General features: G+C 43.2%; 3 protein-coding genes across 7 annotated transcripts in view; 1 reads left to right on the top strand and 2 right to left on the bottom strand.

Annotated features, from left to right (window-relative positions):
• Window positions 1–3,856, bottom strand: traf2a (Tnf receptor-associated factor 2a; the record flags this gene model as incomplete). Its single annotated transcript, XM_083673096.1, has 10 exons — window positions 1–219; window positions 690–838; window positions 967–1,144; window positions 1,334–1,810; window positions 1,927–2,001; window positions 2,110–2,184; window positions 2,430–2,591; window positions 2,889–2,987; window positions 3,124–3,202; window positions 3,669–3,856. The coding sequence occupies 10 exons, from the start codon at window positions 3,854–3,856 to the stop codon at window positions 1–3; spliced, it is 1,701 nt and encodes a 566-aa protein (XP_083529222.1).
• Window positions 3,857–4,301: 445 nt separating this feature from the next.
• On the top strand, window positions 4,302–14,202 carry LOC310807116 (rab-like protein 6). 4 transcript variants are annotated; one of them, XM_083673422.1, is made up of 17 exons: window positions 4,302–4,430; window positions 4,988–5,366; window positions 5,676–5,810; window positions 6,442–6,489; window positions 6,805–6,834; window positions 7,357–7,409; window positions 7,599–7,687; window positions 8,005–8,145; window positions 8,331–8,436; window positions 8,776–8,879; window positions 9,006–9,421; window positions 10,103–10,250; window positions 10,646–10,855; window positions 10,954–11,263; window positions 11,474–11,672; window positions 11,850–11,908; window positions 12,021–14,202. In XM_083673422.1, exons 2-17 carry the CDS (start codon window positions 5,237–5,239, stop codon window positions 12,219–12,221), a joined length of 2,379 nt encoding a protein of 792 aa, XP_083529548.1. In that variant the 5' UTR covers window positions 4,302–4,430; window positions 4,988–5,236; the 3' UTR covers window positions 12,222–14,202. The 4 variants fall into 4 exon arrangements, with proteins under 4 accessions (XP_083529548.1, XP_083529551.1, XP_083529550.1 ...); XM_083673423.1 differs by having other exon boundaries at window positions 4,346–4,486; XM_083673425.1 differs by lacking the exon at window positions 6,805–6,834.
• A 1,033-nt stretch (window positions 14,203–15,235) lies between these two features.
• The window catches only part of notch1b (notch receptor 1b), a 35,931-nt gene continuing 30,768 nt past the window's right edge, over window positions 15,236–20,398 (bottom strand). For both annotated transcript variants that reach the window (XM_083673489.1, XM_083673490.1), the window contains exons 31-34: window positions 19,278–19,576; window positions 18,899–19,049; window positions 18,629–18,726; window positions 15,236–18,191 (exon numbers count right to left, since the gene is read on the bottom strand). In XM_083673489.1, coding sequence (XP_083529615.1) covers window positions 16,785–18,191; window positions 18,629–18,726; window positions 18,899–19,049; window positions 19,278–19,576 — 1,955 coding nt within the window. In that variant the 3' untranslated portion in view covers window positions 15,236–16,784. The remainder of the gene's footprint in view (window positions 18,192–18,628; window positions 18,727–18,898; window positions 19,050–19,277; window positions 19,577–20,398) is intronic.

Genomic DNA, 20,398 nt, shown 5'->3' with positions numbered 1-20,398 from the left:
CTAGAGCCCAGTGAGGTCGACAATGGCCTTGATGAATATGGTGTCGTCGCGTATGTAGGAGTTTTTGGAGTCCAGTTTGGCGAGAGGACAGAAGAGGGGGCAGCCACTGGCGATGTTCATGTCACTGACAGGCCTCTGGAAGGAGGACGAGGAGATGTCGGGCCGGAAGGCATCAATGATGTGCTCTCGGTTATTCTGATCCAGCAACATGAGGGTCACCTGGACACAAAAGGCCACATGGTAAAAACATCGAGGCCTACTGTATATCCTACTGTATATCCTACTGTATATCCTACTGTATATCCTACTGTATATCCAGCCAAACCTGGATCTTCCCTGCTCAAGCATCCTACCATGTACTACAGGAGACCAATTCACCAAGACTGAACAAATGGGAGTAAATAATGAACTTTCTCAAACCAGCTACTATGACACAAGGTAGATACAATGCCAACATCAGTATGCTGGATCTCATGTACAACATGACGTTAACACACAAAGCTATCTGAGAAATGAAAGTTGAAAGCAGGGATTGTCTTTTAACTATAGTATTGTATTTAGTCTTTTAACTATTGCCACACGATAGCAATATATCGATTTCAGCATGCTCAGTGTGAATAATATTCAAAACCATTATGATGAATTTCAAACGTACAACTTATCAGGATGCAACGTTCTGTGAGCCTTACCTTCTGGTTGAAGGGCCACTTGAGGAGGGCGTCACTGTGTCCTCTCATCACCACGAAGAAAAGAGACAAGTGACTGCCACGCCCTGTCCCATCCCCGTTCAGGTAGATCCGCAGACACATCTTGTAGCCATATTTGCTGGTGTAAAATGCTGCAACATGTCATTAAATAATTTAATGAAAAGATTATACAGAATGAGGAATGAAGAAAATCCAGTATAAGACATACAGTGCAAGTGTATTATCAATCATAAAAGAGAGGTTTTTGAAAATATGTTACCAGGGGAGAACATAGCCGGGGCCCTGCCAGCAACAGCATCTTGTCTTTTCTTTGTGAAGTCAGAGATTTTCCAGATAAAGATGCCATCAAACGTGCCTGCAGACATCTCCCGCATTTTGCCCTCCATCTCCACGATGGACAGGTCCCTTAGGCCCACAGTCCTCTCCAGCTGACGCACCTGAAACAGTAACAACACAAACGGAGCAGAGAAAATGTTTATCATGCTGAATTAACATGATCAAAGGCAGCTGTCGTGGCTCACATCAATCCATTCAATTTTGGATGTGCACTCAGGTTTTTCTGTGAATGTGAAACGTGTACAAATGAATTGAAAGCTAGATACACAGACTGGGAATGTCCTCTTCACCTTGTTATTGAGAATCTCGATCTTGTCCTGGTCCAGGCGGTGTTGACGGTTGTAGGCTTCCATGGTGGTGCAGGAACGTTCCATCTCTCGGTTGAGGACGCACACAATGTTCTCAAAGGTGCCCACCTTCAGCTCCAGCTCCTGGCACCGCCGGCTCAGCTCTGTCACCTTGGTCTTCTCACTGTGGAGCTGCAGCTCTAGGGCGGCACCCACGGCGCTGGGCAGGGGGGTGAATGAGGTGGTCAGGGCAGGGGCACAGGCTCCCTGCACGGGGTCAACCTCACCCAGCTGGCCCAGCTTCAGCTCCAGGTCCCTCAGGGACTGGTGCAACTCGTGGAGCTTGTGACCTGCGACCTCCAAAGTCTGAGGCTGCAAGCTCTCCAGGCTCACCTTGATGCCCATGATGAAATGCAAGAGCAGGTTTAAGTGTTCGTAGGAGCATGCACGCTCGTGGTCGTGGACCTTCTCCTTTTCCACCTTGGGCAAAGTTATTGCACAACAGCTCAGTTAATTACATAATTCTGTTTCATTTTGTAAGAATTCTGGTGGCAATAACACCAATGTGGATAAGGATTTAAAACAAGTCCACTTACAGACATATCACAGCCAACAACATGAAATCTGCAAGGTGCTCTAAATTTACTGCAGAACTTAATGTGGTCCACATACTGTAGAAGGAAAACACAATGACATGACTACTTGTGCAGCTGCAACAAAACACTTACTGTATCATATTACTATTCATTATAATGACTTAATTTTGTGTGCATTATTACCTTTTCTCTGGGAATCTTTTTCTTTGCACAGCCCTCGCAAATCATTGGGTACTTTGGACAAATCTCATCATGAGCCTAAAAAACAAAACTCTCAGTTTGTCTTCACACCCAATAACAAAACAGTGCAATTTCAATACATTGACTTGATTTGGGGTAAATGATAATGAACACGCAAAGCCTATATCATTTCAAATATATTATTAAAATCATAACCTGCACTTTCTATAATACAACACAGGATATAGTAATACACAACAACATGAAGAAATAGAAGTTATAAAAGTGGCCACATATATAATATATAAGCCTATATAATTTACCTTGATGCTTTTGAAATGGAAAGGTTCTTTGCAGTACCGGCAGTTGAGAGTCCTCTCTGGACATTCTCGTTCGTTGTGACGCTCCTGCTCATTAGATCTCATGAGCTCTTTGCAGGAGGGACAGAGAATGATCATGAAGTCACACTTTCCCTCATGGTTGAGCTGTAGAAGATATTATAAACATTTGCATCAAAACACATAATGAAACATAGTACACAAATCAGAATAGCAGTACATTAATAAAGATTATGGGGACGACTTGAAAATAATCTTGAATAGATATGCTTTCAACTGTTAAAACATTGTTTAACTGTAATAACTTTGTATTCCAGTTCAATTCAGTTGTAACCTCCTCAAGAAATCAAACAGTGTAATTCTAGACAATTTCTAGTTTGTTTTCCTCAAACCTGATGGAAAGTGATAGATGGCGGAATTATATTTCAGACTACTGTACTGTACCTCATATTCTTTAATATTGCCTGTCCAAGTACATCCTTCATTTGGGCAAACAGCTGCCAAGGCTTCCACTTCTCTTCGTGCTGCATTATCAGGAAAAGCCTAAAGGGAAATACTATTGTTAGCTCCTTTTATAATAATGAAGTACAACTAGACTGGTTTGTCTCTAGTCAAATGTTATTTTGAGTTCTAAACAGTAAACGTCTAGCTAGCAATAACAGGTGGTTGGGTTACTTACACCGCCTTGATTGAGAATGGATGTAGGATCTTCAAACAAGTCCTCTTTAATGCAAGCACTGCATTTCTGTGGTCCAGAGCTTGAAAAACAGAAATACTGACTCAATATTTACTACAGCAGCTGGGCCTTTATGTCAGCATTACAGTGAAACAGACAGAGTTCTCATTAATATATTATGCCCAGCCAGGCCTCTCTCATTCAGTTGCAATAGCTGACATCCTCATCACTAATCTGTTTTGTCAACATAATGCGTTAACACATTAGCAACACAATCAGTCAATCTTCTGACACATCCATTGATTACAGCTTGCTTACACTTGCAAAATCGTTGATGTTGTGTTTGAACAAGGTCATTGTGATGATACAGCACAGCAGAACGACAGGCTACAGTAGTAAGATCAATGGTTGAATGACCACTGATTGAACCCGAGTCTTGCAACATGTTCTATCTGATGTTGACAACACGTAGCTTGCCTAGCTGAAGCTAGTAGTAATTAGCTGGCTAGCTGGATCTAGCTAGAGTAAGCATAGCTAGCGAGTCTTACCTTACAATTTTGTTGAAACAGAATGAACAGAAACGATGACCACATTGGGCTTGTAGAGGCCTCCTCAATATTTTCTGACAAGAATTACACAAATGCTTGTCTTCAAGATTGTTCGCCAAAATCTTCTTTGGAAACCCAGGTTTGTTGCCTTCCAATGAAGATGGTGGGGATGGCTCCTGTGCAGCCATTATTCCATGAACATCAACATGCACAAGAATAACGGGACGTTCTGGGGCGCATTCAAGATAGCAACGTTTGAGTACAGGTGATCATCACTTTGCAACGAATAATGTAATTGTGCTGTGCCTGTGATCAGATATAGCTTTGCCGAAGAGTATGCTCTATTTTAATCGACAAAATCACACAAAATGATAACCCTTGCATTGATATTGCTATTGATATTGATATTGAGTTGTGTGGTGTATGCTACAGTTGTAGTATTCTGAACACTCTTGTTTTCCACCTTGTATATTTTTTTTCTTCACAAGGATCGTATGTTACTAGTAATAAAAAACACTGCAATTTACAGAAAATAGCAATTCTAATGTTTTATGATGATAGCGTGGATACGAGCTAGGCCCACATCCACCAATAGGGGACGCCAGAAGAAAATCAAAGCCGGGGAGGTAGAGAGGCTTGAGGAGCAAGCATCAGGAAGCAAGCAAGCTGTCAGTGCTGCTGCTAGTGCTATGGAATGTTGCTGCATCTTTCAGTCCACATCAGGGTAAAGGACAAGATGTGGTTTTGATATAACCTTGTCACGTAAGCGATATAGATTCATCTTTTTTTTTTTAACTACCGGAAGGTATTTGTATATGGTAAGGAAAACAGCACAGTGGACGTACTATTGTTGTAGTGATGATGCTGGCTTGCTAGCTGGGACACATCATCAGCATACGCTAGCTAGCTACTGTAGCAACATAGACAATGTCGAGTTTATGCTTGGTGTCAATAGGATTCTGTGTGTCCTTCGCATTTGTAGTATGTTAATTATATAACCAACCAGCTAACGTTGCTAGCTAGATGGTTAGCAACTAACTGGCTAGCTGGATAGATGGCTACTAATCCCAATGCATATGAGTTTTCTTTCCCTTACCAGGGTAGCAATTAAGATAGCCAGCTAGCTATAGCTAACAGTTGCATCCTTTTCATGATTAGGCATGCATGCAATCAAAGCTATCAAATCTGATCACCATCTCAGCCTGTTGTGTCTACCTGCTAGCACGTATAAACTGGCTTGCTAAAAGGTAACATTCAGTGTTGGCCAACTAAATACAAATACCTTTTTAACCTTACCTTACACTTCTATGTTGTTGCAGATGATGGCAACTGAAGACATGCCAGACACCTCGACTGATGAAGCTCTATAGACCTAGTCTATTTCTGAGAGAGTTATCTGTAATCCTCTCATTATAACAAGAAGTGCTTATGGATGCGTAACTTATTCATCATTAGTTACCCCTGTATACCCCTCTATTGAAATCTGTGTCAGTAGACTTGATACTGATCCAGTTTATTTTGGAGGAGTACTATTTCACCCATTTTAGTTAGATCAGACTCCTCTCAAGATGTTTTCTGCTTTGAAGAAGCTAGTTGGTTCTGAACCAGGACAACTGAGGGACAAGAACATCCCTGCTGGCCTGCAGTCCATGAACCAGAGCTTACAGAGACGCTTTGCCAAAGGGGTCCAATATAACAGTAAGTATTGCATCATCATGCAGCCTTGTTGCTTTATGTTGACAGAAACCGAATGGTATAATGGAAGTGACAGGGTAGCAATTAAGATAGCCAGCTAGCTATAGCTAACAGTTGCATCCTTTTCATGATTAGGCATGCATGCAATCAAAGCTATCAAATCTGATAGCATGTAACATCCATGTTGCATGTAACATCCATCTCAGGAAACACATTGAAGTTGTGTTGGAATAAGCTGTTACAGTAAACCATAGGCTGTGTAGTATACAATGTATTCCGAGAGTTTTAATGTGAATCATCTTTTTCCCCAAGTGAAAATAGTCATCCGTGGGGACAGAAATACTGGCAAGAGCACTCTGTGGCATCGACTGCAGGGGAGGAAATTCGTGGATGAATACATACCCACTCAGGAGATCCAGGCAACTAGCATCCACTGGAACTACAAAAGTAAGAGCACTGGGCTCCTACCCAAGCCTTACCCACTTTGTCTTAGTCACTATTTCATTCCTGTTTTAACAACACTATTTCATAACATGCTGTTTGTTCATCCCACGGTTTCCCTATTAAAAACATATGACTATAACATCTATGTTTCTTGCTTCTGAAACTCTAATTTACTTCAGTGGGCCCATATCAAGGTATTTCTTTTCTAATTCCCAATAGGTTTGAGACGTAGCCTAGTCTGAACTAGATAGACAAAAATGTGCCCTGTCTTTGTGTTAGTAGAAGTAGAGAGAGAGAGAGCACACAGTATCCATCATGGTGTTCCCTTCAACGCTTTTGTTTGAAGAACATGTGATTAGTAAAAATGTCTATGTATAATGGTACTGTAGGTTGTTTGTAGAATTCCTCCTGTAGTATGTGGTGCATAGACAGCTCTGTCCGTCCTGTAGTAATCCCAGCAACCGTACAATATGTGCTATGTAATGGGCTGTCATCGGTAGAATCATCCGTCTTGAAACTCACATGACCTTTGGACACATGATGGTTGTCTGAGTTTGAATCCGTGAGCGATTGTCAGTTACACCGCTCCCTTTAATGACTGTAATTCAATTAATTATTTCTCTGTATCTCTCAGCTACTGATGACGTGGTCAAGGTGGAGGTGTGGGACGTTGTGGATAAAGGTGAGCGAGGTGACGCACATTTTCTCTCACTGAAAGGGAATCCTCATTGAGGTCTGCTGCCCTATTAGAGAGTTTGTCGCCATGTGTTTGGTCTTATCCTCTTCTCCATCTGTCCTAAGCCTACTATGTGTTGTTCAGAACTGTCTTTATTATGTCATTTAGTTTAGTTTATTAGGATGCCCATTAGCTGTTGCTCACGCAGCAGCTACTCTTCCTGGCGTCCAAAATGACACAGGCCTCACATCTGTCTTATTGTTGTATGTGCATTTAGTATTAATGTTGTTTTTTCTCACTTCTCTCTTGCGCTCGCCTCAGGCCAAAAATATCCTCTACCCGAGGGTGTAGGTGAGAGTCTCTGCAGCTTGTTGACGTTAGACTGACTTGTTGGCTGTGGGTTTACGTGTCTTGTGCTTCCGTGTTATCTGAATGCAAATATACTAACGGTTGGCCGTTGAATAGTCTGCAGTGTGGCTGAAAAAAAGAGACTCATGATTGCTGCCTAGACAGGGAAACATCTAAAACCTTGTAAGCCATGAGCTGGAGCTAACAGAGCTAATAATGTTTGCCTGTGAGAATAGTCCTAAGTTTGTTTATGCATGTCCCTGTATGGCAGACTAAACTGGACCGCTAGAGGGATTGAGTTGTAGATCGTCTTTTTGAGTAGTCAGTCAGTAGTCAGCTTGTACTTGTTTGTTTGTTTATGTTTTTGTGTTAGCATGTTTTTTTTTTTAACAAAAGCAATATATAAGTAGATGTATACTGTACAGCAATCTCACATGGCTACTTTCTGCAGCAACCATTCAAGTGTGTTCATGTGCAACGTTTTCATGTTCTGAACTGCAGCTTCTCGTGTTTGAACTCCCACAGGCAGAGGCAAAAAGCGAGGAGAGAATTTGAAGTTGGAGAATGAACCGCAAGAGGTGATGGTCACATGATGATTCTGTTGAAGAGTACAATCCATCTTTTCTCCTTTATTTGGGTCAACTCAGGAATCTCCCTGGGGGGGGTTTCATTATCTGTATATCCTAGTAGATCATAAATAGCAATACATCATTCTGCATTAGACTAGATGTAATTCAGCTATATAAACAACATGATTTTTTTTCCAGTCTGATGAGATGGCCCTCGACGCTGAGTTCCTGGATGTGTATAAGAACTGCAATGGGGTGATCATGATGTTTGACATCACCAAGCAATGGTAAGTCTTTGTTTTGTTTATCTGATGCTTAATCAATAAACTCTTAATTAATCAAGGTGCATGGGTGTAAGGTTTCATCAAACTCTTTGTTCACAAGTCACATAGCACTCAAAGGCAGGCTTTCGCCCATAAGCATGACTGACTCTGCTTAGCTTCAAAGTCTGAACAATGTGAAACGGATTAACATTGCCTTCACTCTGAACTCGGCCACGTATGAATTGACCCACACACATTTGTAGTTCCTCACACATGGAGACCAATGATATAGATTTGTCTTTTTTGTTTATTCCGTGTTGTTGTTGTTGCTGTTGTTACAGGACATTCAACTACATCCTGAGAGAACTGCCCAAAGTTCCCACGCACGTACCAGTGTGTGTCCTCGGCAACCACAGGGACATGGGCGAGCACCGTGTCATTCTCCCCGATGACATCCGAGAGTTCATCGCAGGTCTTAACAGGTGATGAACACCTCTTCTCCTTTTGGTCTCACTCAGAACCAGACGTACTTAAGAGTCACAGTCCGATAAGCTGTCTGTGTCCTATGTTACCTCGCATTCTTTTCACAACCGCTAGGTTACAGTGTCTGGCATGGGAGACTTATCCTGTAGCTTACCTCACTGAGAAAACCTTTGATGTCTTGCAGACCCTTCGGCTCCTCTTACATTCACTATGCCGAGTCCTCCATGAAGAACGGATTTGGCTTGAAATATCTGCATAGGTTTTTCAATATTCCTTTCCTGCAACTTCAGGTTAGTTGCTGTTGTTGTTGTTGTTGTTGTTGTTGTTGTTGTGGTTGTTATTTTCAAATAGGTGTCCTTGTTATCCTAAATTGCCTTACTGTAAATTGCTATGATGATGGATCAGCACGATCTATGATAATATATACCCTGAGAAACACCGTTTTTCACAGTTTTTGCTGTGATCATTACCAACTCGAGGGGAGGAAATCAGATCAGATTTACTCCAAAGCCTGCCTGCCTGATTGTATGTACGCACACCCTGTGCAGGGAGCTGTGAAAGAGCTTGTGAAAGAAGTATTAGCGCCTTGGTTCGCGGTTAGTCATTCCCAGCGTTGTTGATCTCTGCAGAGGGAGACACTGTTACGGCAGCTGGAGACCAACCAGCTAGACATGGACGCCACGCTGGAGGAGCTCTCAGTGCAGCAGGAGACAGAGGATCAGAACTATGACATGTACAGTGATATCTTTTACTCTCTTGTGTGCGTGTGTGTCACATGCAGCAGAATGCTAAGAGATTTCGTTAGTTAGACAGACGGTCCTATTTTCTGTGCTAATGGTTCCCTTCCTGTTATTGGCAGTTTCTTGGAGAACGTGGAATTGCGCGGTAAAGGGTACGGTTCTCCTGGTCCCACCAACGGGCAGAGCCCCTCCTCTCCCGGATCCCAGTCCCCCATCGTCCCCCCCAGTGGGGCCTCGACTGGCAGCTCCAGCCCCGGGACCCCTCAGCCGCCTGTCCCCTTCCAGGTCGCACAATCTCCATCGCCCTGTCCTTCTCCTCCACCTCCCGGCCTGGCTAGTGAGACTGTCTCCCCTGCTGCAGAATCCCAGCCCCCTGCTCCGACTCCTGAGCATCCTGGGTCGTCTTCTTCCCCCGGACCCCCAGCCCAGGCCCCTGCGCCCGCCCTAGCCTCAGCCCCGCCTCCTCAGAAACGCGGTTTCATCTCACGCCTCTTTGGCTCCACCCCCACCCCAGAGGTCCCTGCAGCAGTGCCAGGTCAGTCTGGTGTGTCAATATTGCTCAGTGGATCTGGCCATGCTGCTTTATAATGGAAGACAGGGCTTGGTCTCTGTGCCAACGTCAGTTTCATTGCCACAGCTCAGGATCAGTTGGAAGAACTGTTCTTATTAGTTTAGGTAGGGCTACCTGTGAGGAATGTAGATGAAAGAAGCATTTCTTTAATAAGTACTTAAGTACTTACAGCAGGGGTTTAGAAAACTACTCCTTCTGAACGTTGTTGATTCAAGACCAGGAAATAGTCACAAGACATCTTGAACAGAAGGAATGTGTGAAGTATTAGGAAGGATCACGGCACTGCTTGACACTGGAATTTCATGTTGTGGTGGGGGGGGTTCTTTTTTTATAATAAGACCCTCCATACAGTGGTAGCACTACATGACCACCATTTGTACTGGAGGAAGTGTGTATTCTAGGTAGAAACATGCAGTATATTATAAAGAACTGTACCATGTCAGTACTTAATACACTTGAAAAACATTCTTACCCTTCACAGTGTGGCTATCTCAGAAAAAATAAAATAGGAGACATCGAAAAGAAAATGTATTCAGGGACACAGCTGTCCTCAGGGCTTTAAACACTTCACTGAGGCTGTGAGGTTTGATGATAAGCTAACATAGGTCACTTTGATGACTGCTTTTGCTTGTGATATCTCCCCAGAGCCCCCAGCCCCTGTAGGTGCTGCTACAGTTCAGAGTGTGGATGACTTTGTTCCTGATGAGGGTCTGGACAAAAGCTTCCTGGAGGACAGCCTCCCGTCAAAAGCAAAGGCCACCCCCCAACCGGCACCTGCCGTGGACAGTGACAGGTGAGGACTTCACAGATGAGAACATAACCCTCCGGCTGTGACGCCATCAAGTTTATTCCTCATACTTCTAAGTTTAGAACACACAGAGCCCTCTGGAGCCTGCCACCTGCTCTGAGAGTTGTCGGATGGCTCTATTTACTCTACCCTTTCATTTATACGGAATGTGAATTAAAGGGATGAGACATAACAAACAGTGATTTTTGATGATGATGGCGCATACTAATGTTCTTTCAGTTGCATGTTCAGTTCCTACTAGTATTATTGACATATTAGGGCTGACATTTTCTAATGATTGGGTAAACAATTTCATCCCAACTGTAGAGTATCGTATGTCCAACTATTTTGTGTGGCGTAACTGTGTTGTCCTTTGCCTGTGTTCTTCATGTGTGTCCTAGTGATGGAGAGGACCGAGGAAACCCTATGGTGGCTGGCTACCAGGATGAACTGGACCCAGATGACAAAGAGCCCCCCCTGCCCCAGCCCAACGCCCTCCTCCCGCGTAAAGACATCACATTGTCTAGCGATGAGGAGGGGGAGGTAGAGGTAGAGCCTCCTCCCACTGTCACCCAGGATGAAGATCTGGACAGCGAATCAGAACCCAAAGTGTAAGCCCGGCATTTGGATGACCTAACCTCTTATCAAACATGTGATGGTACCTGTAGTAATGTCTTTTTTAAAATGCCATTTCCCTCCCCCATTTTAGGTCAGTCACAAATTCAGTAAATCCCCAGGTGGCTGCCAAAGCTCCAGAGACCATGCTTCCTCCTTCTCCTGCCCAGCTCCAGGAGGACACAGGTCCCCAGCGGGCAGAACTCATCTCTCTCAACCTGATCCAGCCTGCGGTAGCGGAACAGCCAGGCCAGCTCAGAGGGAAGCAGAAGAAGGGGGGAACTCCTCAGGCCCAGGACTCAGACTCTGACCCAGAGGCCCCTGTTGCCAAGCAGATGCTCTCCTTTGTCATGGATGACCCAGACTTTGACTCGGAGGAGTCAGACACCCCAAAGATAACCACGGTAGAGCAAACTGATTTTGTTGTTGGGCTTGTCTGTCATGATCAAGCCAACCAGATTGCGAGATTAGAGAGATTTAGCAGTTGGCATCTGTGGCACGAATTCATCTTCAGACCAACTGTCCTGGTAAAATATGTAGTGAAGTAATCAGTTGTTGTTAGTCACACTTGTGAAATGTTTGCTGATCATTCTACCCTCTGCATCCCTCTACAGGACATTTTCCCAGTCAGGGATGAAGTACCTGTTCTCTCTGACCTGTCTGATGATGACATCATTCCAGCCACGGTCCCTGAGCCTCTGAAGCCTGCGGTTCTGTCCTTCAAACACAAGAACGACACGGACCTGTTTGGCTTGGGCATCCAGGAGGTAGAGGCTCCCAGAGCCAAGGACAGCAGCGAGGAGCAGGAGGAAGGCAAGTCTAGCAAACTGTCTCTGCCTTCAATTCCGAACCTAGTACTTCTGTTCAGGCCAGGCTGATATCTGCATTGGAATTACCAATGTGTTTGTTTATTAGTTGATTGCATAGATAGATGCACTAGATTCCATAGTCCGCTTTAAAACGATCAATCTGGTATCAATTGATTTTCAGAGAAGGAAAGCAGAAACTCCTCAAAAGAAAAGAAGAAAAAGAAGAAGAAAAGCAAAGAGGTAATTATTTTCAGTTCATGGTCTTGTCCAGAGAATTTGCTAATATTTGTTGTGGCCAAAATGAAAATGTATGAGGACATTCAGAGAGAGAATTCTGTCTCTCTTCTTTCAGGACGATGACAAGAGCAGCAAGAAGAAGAAACATAAGAAAAAGGAGAAAGAGGAGACGGGAACGGGAACGGGAGATGACAAAGAGAAGAAAAAGAAGAAATCTCGGACCAAGAAAACCGGGGGCGTGGACGATCTGGAGGATTTCTTGGCAGGAGGGGAGGGTCCAGCAAAGAGAGAGGGTGGAGACTATGAAGAACTTTAGAGCCCAAGTCCTCTTGTTTGAAACTTGACACTTAAAGAACTGCAGAACTTTTGGTTCCTAGAACCAGATGATGGCAGCATCCATAAGCCATACACAAGGTTACCATACCCAGGCAACAAAAAAAGACTACTGCTGTGCTGTCACACTGACTGGTGGATAAAGAGGCAGTATGGAGATGCACATACACTTTTGTGACGCAAACAATGATCAGTTCTGGAGCCACTAAGGGTTTGCCCTTTTTTTTTTCCCCTGACATTTAACCTTACATTTGTATTTGCTTACTGTTTTCTTTCATCTTTTAAACGCTCTGTAAGTGAACCACTCCAAATTGGCTAGATAGAGGTATCTTTGTGTCTGAATGTCCTGTTTTTTTGGGTCTCTGTGAGAGCATGCTCTTATAAAGTGACGATTGACGGTGTAGGTGTTTTGGTAGTGGAGCCTACACAAGATAGATGTTTATGTTTCAAATATTGAAGATTGTCCACTTATTTTGAAATACTGTATGTTTCCCTTATTCAGTGATGTACTGTAATAGTATTTATAAGTTGTTCAGCTTTAATCTTGTTTTTCTGTTGTTTTGAAGAAAAAACCGGTACCGACTGGGATGGTTTGATGATACACCCACAGCATAGGAAAAGGAAATGATTTCAAGCAAAATTGACCGGTTTGAACTTGTCATCTTTTCTACCACTTCAATACATATTTTTTTGTGTTTTTGTCAGATGCCTTAAAGGATGTGTCTTGCAATAGTAATTAGTCAGTAACCCTGCTCCACCTTATGTGAAGTGTTTTTACTGTAAGTCAAGACAAGTGCATCAAAATTGACAGGAGTTGGATAGATGGGTGAACCGTATTGAACTCCAAAGTAACTCAACAGTGAATACGCTGAAATAGAGCCAGTAACACACCTCTGCAGCAGACAGTACAACATTTTTTTCCTATCACTTTTATACAGAGCTGCTTGCAGATTAAAATCATGTTTTATTACATCAAGACACACTGTTATTATGAATAATTGCAAACACCTTTTGTTCTTATTTTTTTCAACCGACTCAATACTCGTCATGCCTGGTTCATCATGGGTTTCTATTACCTCTGCTGAAGTTGTACATTCTAAGGATAGAAGTTGTCCATTCTAAGGATAGATTAAGAAAATATAATTTTTTGCAATAGCTGAATTTCTTGGATACGTTCAAAGGCAGACTAACAACTTTTAATGCAGCTATTTATGTGTTGTAAAATGATGTCTACACTATTCACTTAACAGGAGTGCTTTGTTTATCTTATCATGACTTGATTTACTCACCACTTTTGTTCTGACAAGGAAATGTGTATTCAGTGTGGCCCTCTTTCACACTGATGTGTTTTGTCATCTGGTGGCAATACAGATACAACTTGCACACAAAAAAAATATAGATATATTATGCACCAGTAAATGCATTTTTGTTGATAAAAGCAGAGCTTTTCCAAACTGTATCAACAATACAAAGACTAACATGCTTTTCTGTAATTATTGCACTTCAGTTCCACTAGCTTACACAGAGCAACATTCATATCAGAGAAGAAAAATACCAACTTTCAGGAATGGCAAACATAAAGCTTTTATTTCCACAATGTTACAAGAATTTATGAAATGACAACAGGCATTTAGATTTATCACATTCTTGCCCGGTTTTGACTCCATCCTAACGGTTTAATTTTAAAGTATGTAAAAAAAAAAGAAGTTGTTTCGAAATTTGAAACTATGCATTGATCTTGACTACTGTATGTTCTGATACATTGACTGTTGTCATGTGATGGGCGCTAGTTCATAGCAAAACGCAGTTTGAAATGGAGCATGACACATGTACAATAAGAAAATAATGTATAGAAAGGTACATTGACATTGTATTTATTTTCAACCCTTGAAATGTTTCCATCTTTGCACTGAATGTGAGCCTGTGTTCAGTTTGTCTAATAAATCCAAACTTATTTCTCCATAGCTGCCATTGAATTTTTGCTTGTCCAAAAATAAACACTCTGCTCTGAGTGTAATGTATGATTAACCAATGGAATTATTGGTTAAATAAAACAATTAAATAGAGTGAAATGTATTCATCACCTTCAATTTCAACTTTTTGTCATGATGCTTAAAAAAAACATTCACTTCCCTGTTACTACACACTGTTTATACTTTCTAATGAGCATGGTTCTCTTTGACAGAACATTCTATTTGTATGTTTTTCATTCAATAAATACAGTTTTAGCCAAGACAAAGTAACAGTTCCTCTAAACACCTGTCTAAAAATGAAGAATTACAATTGTTTTCTAAGGATATTATATATGAGATTTAATATATATGCTTTTCTGTACAATTCACTTAAGCATCTAGTAATGCTGACCTTACCTGCAAGGTTAGAGGAAGATTCATGTGGAGGTCAATAAGAGCATATTTCTGAACATTGAATGACTGATGTTGGTCTAACATAATGGAATGGAGAAGAGGAAAGAGACCAAATAAAGTTTCTCTCGCTGTGACAGAGTTGCAGGAAAAATATATAGATAAATATAGGCTACCTGGCTGATTTTCATCACTAAATGCCAGAAAACAAATCATACACACTCAATGAAATATTGTTTAATACCGATAGGGGTCCCTGAGCATAAAATAAACGCATTCAACATATTTCAACATATTTCAAACATTAGATATTCATCTAATATCAGATGAAATTGTTTATTTTACTAATGTCACTGTCTCACTGACTTAGTAGTAGTAGCAGTAAAATTGATTCTTGAATCAATGTTGTTTCTGAAAGCTACCATAAGAGGGAGACATACTCTGAAAGATTGTGATTAGACCTAGCAGATCAGTGTGCATGATAACCAATTTGTCTTCGTCGTCATACTTTGGGACCAAATGTCTGTTGCTGCAAATAAAGTGTCATTGATATGATCTTGGTATACTCTGAGGTTGGGTATCGAAAGTGAACAGACTGATTTCAGAAAGAAAGCAAAGACCAGTGAGGACGAGATCAAATCATGAGACGCAACAGCATCCTTTATCATATCAAGAAACATTTGTACAGACTGACGGTACAGTTAAGAAAAAAATACATTTTATGCAAATTACAACTTTGCAGGAGGGTAATTTATTGCAGAAATTACAATTCTACTATGGCCTAGGATTTTTAACAAACATTTTGAGAACTTATACCATTCAGAGTGTCTCACAAATAATCAGAGGACACAACATAGAAATAGGACACCACAGTCTTTTCCTTTTTACAATCAGTAAAAATTCATCTAACACAATGTCCAAATAGTACTCTGTGGATTATCTTGTATCACAGAAAAGTTAATAAATAGCAAATGATAAACCCTCAATATTTCTGTTCTTTTGAATCTGTTAGGACTTAAAATATCTCCTATATTTAGGTTGTTTGTATATATCTTTTAGATTTATGTCATCCTCAGTGATGATACTGAATAAAATATATGTTCTGTATGTATCATAAACACTACTGTTGATCATTGTGAAACGTTTTATCAGAATGGCATGCTTAAGACTTCAGATTTCTGAAACAAAATCCTGCTTAGAAGGGAAAAAGTATATTCATATTTACATCGAAACAACAACACAGCCATAGGCTCAAACAATTGGAGGGAGAGGGAAAGTTAATTTCCATATCCCTCTGGACAATCTGATACAACTTGACCACTTCTCAATAGACTACTAACGAAGAAGGGACACAGGACTTACAGATATTCAAGCCTGTTTTTACTGCCAATCTCCAAGCTGGCTTTAAACTGTACATTTACCCCCCGCCACACCCCCACCCCCAACCCAACACAGTCAATTGAATCAAGAGGCGTAGTCACCTGTTGCTCCATTGATTAAAGAAATACATACAGCTCTAGAAACCAATGTACAGTAGCTCGTTCTTGTTTTTGGTGGACCTGCACATAGAACATGGAAAATATGAAAAATAAGACTGAATTCTCCAAATGTTTGTTCTGTCGACATACAAATGCAATGGTCTTGAACTCAACAAGAACGTTTCACAAATTCAAACACAAATTGAGATAACACTGGAACTTAAAAATATGCTCTATAAAATGCCCTTAAATCACGGTTGTATATTTACAAGATTATACAAAAAGAAGCAAAAGAGATTGATGAAAAATCTGAAGAGAATGAAAAGGCCAAAACTCTTAAACAAATAAATACCCAGTGTGTATGTCAATTAACTCGGTATACTGCAAACAAAAGAACTAACATTAAATAAGCAGAGCTACAGTGTCTCTAAAAGTTTAACCTTCTCTCCCCTACCTATGGCCTGACACCTTGGATCCCAAATGTCTGTAAGCAGGTGATACAAAGTATAAATAAGACATTAATAAATAAAAAGGAGAATGAATAAAACATAGGTAAATTCTTACTGTTAGTATAAAAGCATATAAAAAGATCCTTCGGTCAAATCAGTTCATAGCTCCATCTTTTTTCTTTTCTTTTTCTCAGGAGTGCCTTTTTTATACAAAAATATCAATCAGTCCATCTCGGCGTAGAATGATACAAATGCTCTACTTGAACTGGTCAGGGATATGTCCAATCTGAGACTGCATGCTGGTTGGTGGACTCGAAATGCCTTCTGACCAATCAGACATGTTTGAATGCGGCGAGGAGCTGGACCATTGGTCGGGAGACCCGGGAGAGGGGGTCAGAAAGGGATGGTCGGGCACCTGAAGCTGGTGGTTGGGGGTGTTGTCCATGGGGCCAGAGTAACTGTGCTGGGAGGGCGGGGTGAGGAACTGGGTGCTGGGCATGGACTGGCTGAGGGAGGAGGGAAGGATCTGGGTTTCCTGGGGCAGGATGGTGTGGATGGGCATGGAGGCGTTCCCCGTACCCTGCTGGAGCTCCGAGGCATTTAGCTCACTGCTGATGAAGTTCTGGCTGACCGCATGGCCTCCGCCACCGGTGCCAGTGTTAGAGTTCTGGTGCTGGAGCTGGATGCTCTGCTGCTGCTGTTGTTGCTGCTGCTGCTGCTGTTGTTGAAGTTGCTGCAGGGTCTGTTGGTGCTGCATCTGCTGCATCTGCTGCTGGGCCTGCTGTAGGACGTGTGGCTGCGAGGCCAGACGGGTGTTCTGCAGACCCTGGTAGCTCATCATCTGGGACAGTGCGCTGGCGGGGAGCCCGTTGTGCAGCGACGTCATCATGCTGTGCTGCCCACCCTGGTGCAGACCTCCCTGCCCGACACCAGCACTCCTCATGGGGTTGAACTGGCCGGGCTGGCCCATGCTGGCATGCATCCTGGAGAGCCAGTCACACTGGCCGTTCATGCCCCCCGAACCATTGGAGCCGTTGGACACAGGCATGTGGGAGAGACGGGGCGGCAGAGGATCGAACTGCATCCGCGCCAGCTCCTGCTTGTTGGGCATGCCCATGTGGTTGACCCCCATGTGGGCGTCCGACATGCCCTGGAGGTGGTTGAGCGACATGGACGGGGACTGCTGGAAGGGGGATGTCATCATGGGAGGGGACGCCACGTCTGAGATGTAGCCGTGGGGAGACTCCAGGGAGTCGACGGGGGAGAGCACTCCTGAGCTGTCCAGCAGGCTGCCCCCCTTGCCGTCCTGGGAGGTTTTCCTCTTGGCCTTCATGTCCTTGCCGTCCTTGCAGCCGATGCCCTTGGTGCTGGGCTTGCGGGCCTTCTTGTTCTGGATGTGGGGCTTCATGCCACTCAGGTAGCTGTTGGGGGAGCAGAGCGGGGGGGACAGGGTGGTGCCCATTGAGCCGTGCATGGGGGGGCTGCGCACCAGGTTGTACTCGTCCATCAGCCGGACGATGTCGTGGTGCTTGCGCTCCTGGGCGATGTCCCGCGGGAGGCGGTCCATGTGGTCGGTGATCTCACGGTTAGCGAAGTGCTCCAGCAGGATTTTGGCCGTCTCGTGACTCCCTTCCCTTGCCGCCAGGAACAGAGGTGTTTCCTCCTGAGATAGACAGAGAGAAACAAGGATGTTTATGTTTAGGAAAAATTACTATCAACTGTAGTGACTATTGAAAACATGTACCAACATTTTACTGGTCTATCCAACATGTAACCACCATGTTCATACGGACTATATTGAAATACTATTGATCAGATTTTTACAACTCATTTACCTTGCTGTTGTATTCCCATTGTGATGTGTCCCTGAGCTCATAGGAGGCCAACTTAACATATAAAAGCCTCCTTCATTGCATTGACTGTAAAACCCTGATGAAGGCTACAGGCCAAAACACCTTGGTTTAAACAATAAAGTGTTTTTTTCTAGTTCCATTGTCCTCCAATAGTGGCTGCATTTCCTCTTCACTTCTGTTTTGGCAGCCCTTCAGACAGACTTTGGGTTGTTTTTATCAGGCAGCAGAAAAACTATAGATTGCTCACCTTGTTATTCTGCATGTCTTTGTTGGCTCCATTCTTGAGCAGCACTATGGCTGCATCCACGTTGTTCACTGCTGCGGCCCAGTGTAGAGCAGATTTACCTGGTGAGAGACAAATAAACACATTGAGCACAACCCTAACAGGTATAAACTGGCCAAACAAACCTGACTACAATTTCCTCATGTTATTTCAGACACATTTGTGTCCTGAAATAGACTTAAAATGCATACATTTTCGTATTGGAAATGTCTACAGTCAATGACCCAAACGTACCAAAGTCATCAATGGCGTTGACATCAGCGTGGCAGTTGATGAGCTCCTCCACCATGCCCTCTACCCCGGGCAGTCTGGCTGCCAGGATCAGCGGGGTGGTGCCATCGTGCATGCGGGCATCCAGGTCTGTGGCGCGGTTCCTTATCAAAATCTATGGAAAGAAAATGACTCAGTTAAAAAAAATCTTTTCATAGGTAATGAAAAGATGTGAGATCTACAGTACGGGTCTTTTTGAACTGCCAATATGAGATTAATACAGGTTTGGAGAGCTATACTCTACAAACATTATCTGTTGAGTAAGACCTGATTGAATATGTTTCATTGGTACAAGGAAATATGCCTCAGAAGGGTCTGCTGATAAGCTACACTTGGTGCCCACCTGGAAGACCCCCTGTGCATCAGCGGCCACGGCAGCGTGTAGTGGGGTCCTCCCCATGTTATCCTGGATATTGGCATCTGCACTGGCCTCTAGGAGGCGCTTGGCGGCGTCAGAGCGGGCGTAGCGGGCAGCGAGATGGAGGGCCGTTTCGCCCGTGCGGTCTGTCTGATTGTGTAGGTTGGCACCCTGGTAGATGAAGTCGTTGATGACGTTGGCAGAGGCGTCTTCCTCCTCCTCACTGTTGCCCGTTTCCAGACCTCCTCCGCTGCAAGAGGCGATCATCAGGGGCGTGAATCCATCTGAGAGGAGAGAGAGAGAGAGAAAGAGAGAGAGACAGAGAGAGAGAGAGACCCCATACGTTAGTACCAGGGGAGTAACCATATCCCAGCATTGGTAGGCTCGGTAATGCAGGGTCAGCACACACACCAAGCCCAGTAACTGGTACACAACGATAAGAGTTGACACTTCAAAGCACAGTGAAGATCAAAACAATGCAACAAACAAATCGTATGTGGATTTGCTGCGTTCGCCTGGGTTGAATCATCACAGCTCTCTTTTCGATAACAGATTCTGATCAAGCCCAGTGATCGGGAGCTTCAGAAAGGGAAGGGAGCTTGGGGATACAAGCCCGGCTTGTGAAAACCTAGGCATCTGGAAAAGTGAGAATTATCATCTTTGGGAGGCAGCTCAGCGGGTCGACTTCGATGGGTTTCTCCTCTTCAAAAGAATAGCAAGCCCCAGATCTTGCAGATTTGGTCGATTCAGGCACATCGATCCGTTATTTAAAAAAATAAAATAGAGCTCTAGTTGTAGGTTTTTTCTAGTTTTCTTTTTTTGTTTTGTTTTAAATACTCTTCAGGGGGTTTGGTACTTACATAAATGTGTATTCTTGTATTTTAGGTTGTTATTGGTTTTATTAATAAAGCATGGAGAGAGAAAGGCCCATTACTAGTTCAATGATTAATCTAAGCAGGAATCACAGTTTTCCCAGCGGCCTTGGGCTTCCAGCCGGCTGCTTTGAAGAAGATCCCCTTACCCTGAGGACACGGGGCTTTAGCAACTCCTACACACACACACACACACACACACACACACACACACACACACACACACACACACAC

The sequence above is a fragment of the Argentina silus genome (assembly GCF_951799395.1).
Source record: "Argentina silus genome assembly, chromosome: 7".
In the NCBI taxonomy this organism is placed as follows: domain Eukaryota; kingdom Metazoa; phylum Chordata; class Actinopteri; order Argentiniformes; family Argentinidae; genus Argentina; species Argentina silus.
The sequence above is the reverse complement of the archived record's forward strand: the minus strand, read 5'-3'. Positions and strand labels throughout refer to the sequence as shown.

Excerpts from the sequence above, each read along its gene's own strand:
- LOC310807116 (XM_083673422.1), top strand. The coding sequence starts at position 5,237 with ATGTTTTCTGCTTTGAAGAAGCTAGTTGGTTCTGAACCAGGACAACTG. Across the intron at positions 8,437-8,775 it reads TTCCTTTCCTGCAACTTCAG|AGGGAGACACTGTTACGGCA; the intron begins GTTAGTTGCTGT and ends TGATCTCTGCAG. Across the intron at positions 11,673-11,849 it reads CAGCGAGGAGCAGGAGGAAG|AGAAGGAAAGCAGAAACTCC; the intron begins GCAAGTCTAGCA and ends ATTGATTTTCAG.